This window comes from Nanorana parkeri, unplaced genomic scaffold (genome assembly GCF_000935625.1).
Source record: "Nanorana parkeri isolate BGI_ZX_2015 unplaced genomic scaffold, ASM93562v1 scaffold1708, whole genome shotgun sequence".
NCBI lineage: Eukaryota > Metazoa > Chordata > Amphibia > Anura > Dicroglossidae > Nanorana > Nanorana parkeri.
Genome location: NW_017307976.1, coordinates 235,585 through 242,251, shown reverse-complemented (window position 1 = coordinate 242,251; position 6,667 = coordinate 235,585). Strand labels below are relative to the sequence as shown.

Sequence of the window (6,667 nt, the reverse complement as noted above, 5' to 3'; positions counted from 1 at the left end):
TTTTTTTTTTTTTTTTACATTTTATTTTTGTTTTAGTGTAGAAGGGCTTTTTACATTTTTTTTTCTGGTTAGCACTTAAAAGCTTATTCAAAATTAGTGGCAAAGTAATTATAGTTCACTGTATCGTACCCATAGCAATCCTAAAGATCAAAACAAAACACAGAGCACCCATTCCTTGTGAAATAACATTTATTCAGGTGACAATATAAAATAAGTAAATATACCCAGAAAGTTCCTAGTAAAGAACGGCTGTATTGTGGGCACGTTAAGGCCGGGATATATCCACACCATCTAGATCAGGTATACCAGCCCAGTCTCGTAACATGCCTGCAATACAAGCGTTCTTTACTAGGAACTTTGAGGGTATATTTACTTATTTTATATTGTCACCTGAATTAAGGAATAGGCACCCTGTGCTTTGTTTTGATCTTTATGATTGAGGGGCTCCCTGGTTCATTTGAGGAGCAGCACCCCTTGTGAGAATCGTTCTATATGGTAGAGATCACAGAGAGTTGAGACCAGCGCCGATAGTGAACATTGCACCCATAGCAATCAGTTTTATTCCAGATTGCAGTGGTTTTTAGTAAAGTAAATTCTGATTGGATGCTATGTCTCACTCCTCTGTGTCACTGCACGTTTCTCCTGGCAGTATTTATTGAATAAGCCTATTACCACTTCTGCTAAGGCCTCTAACATTTACGTGTATGCGGCCTATCATAATATCCAGGGGTGGGTGCAGGCACAGAGTGCTAACCACTATTTTGACTGCCAGTGATATTAAAGTAGGGTGGTCACAAACAATGGGTTTAGAAGACAAGCTTATCTGCATCTTATTCATGGAGACAGAATTGTTAGTAAGTTATATTTAGAGGTCTAACTAATTAGAAACTTTTGTAGACTCGATTTTCTTACCATGTTTTTATTCTGCGTTAATAAAGTGCCAACATGTTCTACAGAACTGTACAAAACACAGTCAGAGCAGCCCCAAATTGCCATTACTCACAAAGACCCGGAGGTGACAGGTAAGGGTGTCCGTCGCAGAAGAGTGCTTGTCCTTCATGTTTATAAAAAAATTAGAAAAATGTAGAATCCAATCTTTACTTTGCAGTGTGATTTGCCAATCCAACCAAAATTGTATTTGAAAATGAACATCATTTCTTCTTCAAGTGAATACATTTTATGCAATCTGATGAATCCAGCGGCTGGGCTCTTGAGCTAATATCTAACTGAGCTAATTATGTACTTTGCCTTTTCTTGGGACCATTGTCTGGGAGTTTTTGTTGTATGATGAATGCCTCAGGTAGTGTGGATCTTCTATGTCAACAGTAGCAAGGGCTCCCCATATCCCAGCCGGCGTCCATACATTCGCCAAGACACAGCTCCGCTGCGCATAAGAAATCTCCTCCAATGGATTAATCCCCCAGTGTCTATTTACCGAGACACTGAGAGACTAATGACAAAACATTACAATACACTAATAACACATCCTAATAAAATTTCCACAACAGGATGTAGTTGAAGGAAAACTGTGCCCTTCACCAAAACCCTCCTGCACGTAGATTTCCATTTCACCTTGTGTTTGCTGACTCCGTTTTCACAGGTGGTGTGAAGGGAGGGAACTGACGCAAAGTCAGGGTGTGATGGGGCACAGTCATAATAAAGTGCAGGAGGTCAAGGAACAGCAGATGACAAATGAAGAACGTAAGCAGAATACCAGTTAATGTAGATCAGGATTGAAAGTGTCATGTGTGGCTTGGAGGAAACTTTTTACTAAAGCACAGCTTCCTGGTAATATCAGAGACACATTTTAGTATGACACTGTGTATCCGGCCAGCGAATGATATGTGCCTAGGAACCATGGTGGTCAGTGCAGCAAAGAAATGCCACGTAGCTATATCTTAATCTTATGTAAACTGAAGTTTCTTCAGGAAAATGTTTTGGCTTCACCCTTCCATTGAAGTCTAAAGCTGAAACTTGTGGGGGGGTTTTTTTAATTGGGAGAGAATAGGGTTTTATTAATATCTCCGTGAGCTTTTTTTTTGCTGTCCGTCTCCATTGGGGAGATATTTTCCTTCACTTCCTTGTTCTGGAGACTGCTCACAAGGTAAGAAGGAATCTCTGCAGAGTGATGGGAAATCCTCTCAGACAGGCGTCCCCATTGAAATATTTCCCCTCTCCTCATGTTCTGGTGAGAACTGTAAAATTTTGGATTTCTAATTACTTCTTCTAACAATTCCCTACTCCTTCCAAAATAAAAGTATTTCTGTGGTCAAAAATAAAAATGACCTATGATATGTGTCTTTACGTTTCATTATCTGCTATCATGACACTTTATAAAAAAGTTTTCATGAAGTTTATAATTATACCTTCGTATTCTGCCCCAGAAACCCCGCGGGATCCTTTCACTTGAATCTGGCGGCTACGCACTCCCTTTTCTTCTGATTTGCCAGCATTGTAGCCCCCCAGCCTGTGAATTGTATTCAGAGCTGCAGCACTATTGTGTAGACAAGTGCAAGGAGGTGATATGTACATGGAGCTACAGCTTGGACTAGAAGACTAGAAGTCGCACAAAGCTTACATGCAAAGCATACAGCTAGCTGCATAAAAAGATGCGGTTACGGTAGTAAGAAAGGATAAAGCTGAAGAGCCACCATGACTATCTTCTACAATCTTTGGAGAATCATCTGTAAACATGTAGGTGAAGTCACAGTATCATGGGTGACTGTTGCCTATCTTGGCCCCTTGTTGCTGACGAGAAAAATGTGACCCACCCCAGTGTGAATGAGAAGGGTAAATGTGTACCAAGGTGTGTTGGCCTCTGGTGTAGGTTATGCCTTGTTGGATGAGTTTTCCACTTTTTCAGCAATGAAGGACAATCCCTTGAAGAAACATGTCTTTTCCTCTAAATCATAATTTTATTGGTCAATGAAAAGAAGATCTTTAACAAATTTGAAATTATGTAATTAATATGAGCCTGCTAATATTAATTTAGATGTGGGATATTCTGAGGAAGCCATATTGTGTTGTGCTGAACTGATATTCAATCTAGCCATTCACTAGAGACCAGCAATGTCATTAGGAATGCATCCTATTCCATCACCATAGACCAGTGACACCACTGCAAATGCATCCAATTCCTTTAGTAGAGACTAGTTACAGAATTGTAAATGCGAATACTATACAGGACGCTCCACACGGACCCTTGCTCTGTTGCGGTTTTTACTGTCCTGCTGCTCGTTTTCACACCCTCATTGTGAGTACCTGTCTGTACGATTTTGATGATATTGAATCAACATTCTGCACTAGGAAAGGCGCCCTCTCTTTGGTTCTGTTTAGAATTGTAAATGCAACCTATCCATATAGTAAATACAGGTGACATCATTTAAATTGCAGTCTATTGATGTATGCAAATGCAGCGTGTCCATTTACTTGGCACCAGTGACATCCCATAGATTGAAGCTTATCCATTAACTACAGACTGGTGAGATCATTAAAGGAGAACTATGAGGGGCGTGCTTTTCACTCACCTCATAGTTCTAGTCGACCTGTGACAATGAGACTGTCACAGGTCGGCTCAGTAGATCAGGAGGTGAGCGGACACATACCGGCGTTCGCTCACCTCTCGATCCTGTCACGGCTCTCTGCCGTGACAGGGGAGGGGCTGGATTCCCCACTCCGATCCGCCAGCGCCTGCTGGCGGAACGGACAGGGGAGGGGGCGGGTACAGCTGGCTCTGCCTCTAGATAGGCAAAGCCATCTGTCAGTCACGCAGCTGGGCAGATCCAGACATAATTGTCGGGATCCGCTTCAGCTGCGGCGTCTTAGTATACCGCGAGCAGCAGCTACAGCTCGTGGTATACTGAGCTTAGGGTGATGGGAGGACGCTAGTTTGCGTCCTCCCGTTACCCTAAGGAGAACTATGGGGAAAAACCCTGACCACATAGTTCTCCTTTTAAGAATCACTGAAAATGGAACCGGTCCACTCACTAGGGACCAGTGCTGTTACAGAGATTGACACTCATCCATTCAGTAGAGACTGATGAGACCATAAAGAATGCCGCCTATCTATTTACTGGAGACTGTTGACATTACTGAGAATGCCGCCTATCCATTCACTAGAGACCGGTGACATCACTGAGAATGCAGCCTATCCAATCACTAGAGGCCAGGGACATCAGTGAGTGCCAATTATCTGTTCACTAGCCGGTGATATCAGTGAAAATGTAGGCTATCCATTTATAAGAGACATCATACTCTAGTGGGTGGATGGACAGCTACAGGATGTCCTCCTGGTGAACTAGTTGGCTTACAATATGGCTTTCTCCTGTGACGGGTTCAAATTAAAGTTAATGTATTTCTTACCATTACATTCTTTTATATCTCTTTAGAAATCAACAACAGCATGGACACAGCTGATGAGCTCTCCTTGTGTTCAGAGAATCGCTACGACGGTTATGCCAATGACGCCATCACTCCAACCACAGATCCGAAAACCAGCGCCAGCTAGGAGCGGGAGATGACCGAACCCAAAAAACGCTCTGCGAGTTTTGTTTTTTTCTGGCACGGCTCTGGAACTTCCACTGACGCCTACTTTTTCCAAGACAGGGAACATTTCTGGGACTACTACTATGCCAGGATATTTTGTTTATTTTTTGCAATTTCTTTATTTTTTTTTTCTGTCGTTGTTGTATAAACTTTGGACTGTGAGGTTGTATATATGTAGAAAATATTTTTTTTTTCCCTTTTGTGTATTTTTGTGAGTAAAACACAAGCGAGTCTTTGTGTACGTTGTTGACTGAGCCGCAAGAATGTTGAACGTGCAGTCTGGTGTAGACTTAGGTTTTTCTAATTATCTGTAGTCTTCTCTGCTGCTCCTTAACGTTACACTTCCTGTAGGATGTGACCTTTTGGTGTAGATTATCATTTGTTTTCCCTATTGCTTTCAAGAGAACCTGTTATGGCTGGGCAAATGCAAGCATTCAAGTATTCAGTCTTAAAGCTCAATTGAAGTCACAAAAATAGATGTGTAGTCAAAAACCAACAACCTGCACTTTCCATTCAGGTCTTGTTCACACCATCGCCCATTCCTTCATGTTGGTATGCATTTCTTGAGTTGTGCTGCAATGCATTTTGTGCATCCATTCCGGTGCATTTTTTATTCCCATTTTTTCTTTTTTTTACCCTATGGTATTTCTATCCACTGCAACATTATTATTATTTTATTTTTTTAACACATGCCAATGCAGATTGGCTTTTTCTTGTGTTGGGACTTTGTTGGGCTGCCCAACGATGCTGGTGTGAAGGAACCTTTGTAGCAGCTGTGCAGTATGTCTCAATATGGCTGAAGTCCTCTAGGCTCCAAAGTTAAACCCGGTGAACTCAGTAATCAGCACTCCGTTGCAGACACTGGTCTGACACGCCCCATCTCTTCCTCTGCCGCACGAGTCTGTGTGATGAAGATTGGGAAGAGGGGGTGTGGCTGTTACTCCGCTCTGCCAGTATAGGGCACTGCAGTGGGCGTGAAGGAAGCAGCATTTTTTACTTGGAGAAAAGGGTATTTTAAGACCTTTCCAAGCAAAGACACAATTCATTAAAATGCAGGCAAGAATATAAGGCAAGAAAGAGATTGAAAAAAGTTGTGGAACTTCTGTTGCTCTTTAAATTATTGTGTTCTAGCTTTTGCATATGAAAGCTTTTTCTTTTTCTTTATATTTATCCCTACTGATCTAAGGGTGACTCTGTGGCCTGAGAGAATGTAGAGGCCCATTGAGGGCTGACTGTTACTGTTTAGCTAACTGCATGAAGTTATTGTGAAACCTGCACTGTCTTCCATATCGGGTGTAAGATTAGCATATAAGGGAGCCCCCTTGGAAAAAAGCTAACAATTCGGATACTGTTATACAGAAACGGGGGCTGGAAGACATTATGCTATCGGTATGAGGTAATGCTACTGATGTAGAAGCAACTGTCAACTCAGGAGGCATCTTAAATTCAAGTGCCCTCTTCAGCCATTTCAACTAAAGCTAATTTAAGAGGGGCAAATCTAAGAGGGTTATTCACAAAGCTAACCGAAGTATCAGCCGTAGCTCCGGCCTATTCAGCGGGTAGCCTGCCGGAGGTTCGGCTCAGCCGAAAGAGATGTTGGATCGGCTGAGTCGAATTCCTTCTGCACTTCGGCTCAGCCGAACATGCAAAGCATGTTCGGCTGAACCGAAGCCAGCCGTTGTACGGCTGAAATCAGCCGCACAAGCCTGAAGTGAATAGCTGACCAGCGTTCGGCTCACTTCACTTCGGGTTGATTATTCACTCGGCTGCCTTCGGCAGGTTTGTGAATAACCCTCTAAATCTTTAGTAAGCAAGCTTGTACAACTACCTTAAGGAAAGATGCATTGTCAATGAGACTCCCACAAAATCACACTGCCCTTGGTGCCAAAAATTGAATCCTATTATTTTTTTTATTTTCCATCTCATCACTGGTTTTCTATCTTGGGTATTTGGCATGCCTGAGGGTGCTGCATCCAGGGAATTCAGGTGAAGCGGGGCAAAGATTGAGCCAGATCCAGTATCCTAAAACCTGCCAAAGACTATATGGTCTTACTGGGATTTCTGCTACTCTGGGCACAAATCTGGAGTCCTGTCTGATTAAATGTATACTTCTAAGACTGAG

At 42.4% G+C, this 6,667-nt stretch overlaps 1 protein-coding gene across 1 annotated transcript in view; it reads left to right on the top strand.

Moving 5' to 3' along the window:
* The window catches only part of GDPD5 (glycerophosphodiester phosphodiesterase domain containing 5), a 79,412-nt gene extending 74,521 nt beyond the window's left edge, over window positions 1-4,891 (top strand). Inside the window, exon 18 of the mRNA XM_018571234.1 lies at window positions 4,389-4,891. Coding sequence (XP_018426736.1) covers window positions 4,389-4,507 — 119 coding nt within the window. The 3' untranslated portion in view covers window positions 4,508-4,891. The remainder of the gene's footprint in view (window positions 1-4,388) is intronic.
* The last annotated feature ends 1,776 nt before the right edge of the window (window positions 4,892-6,667 follow it).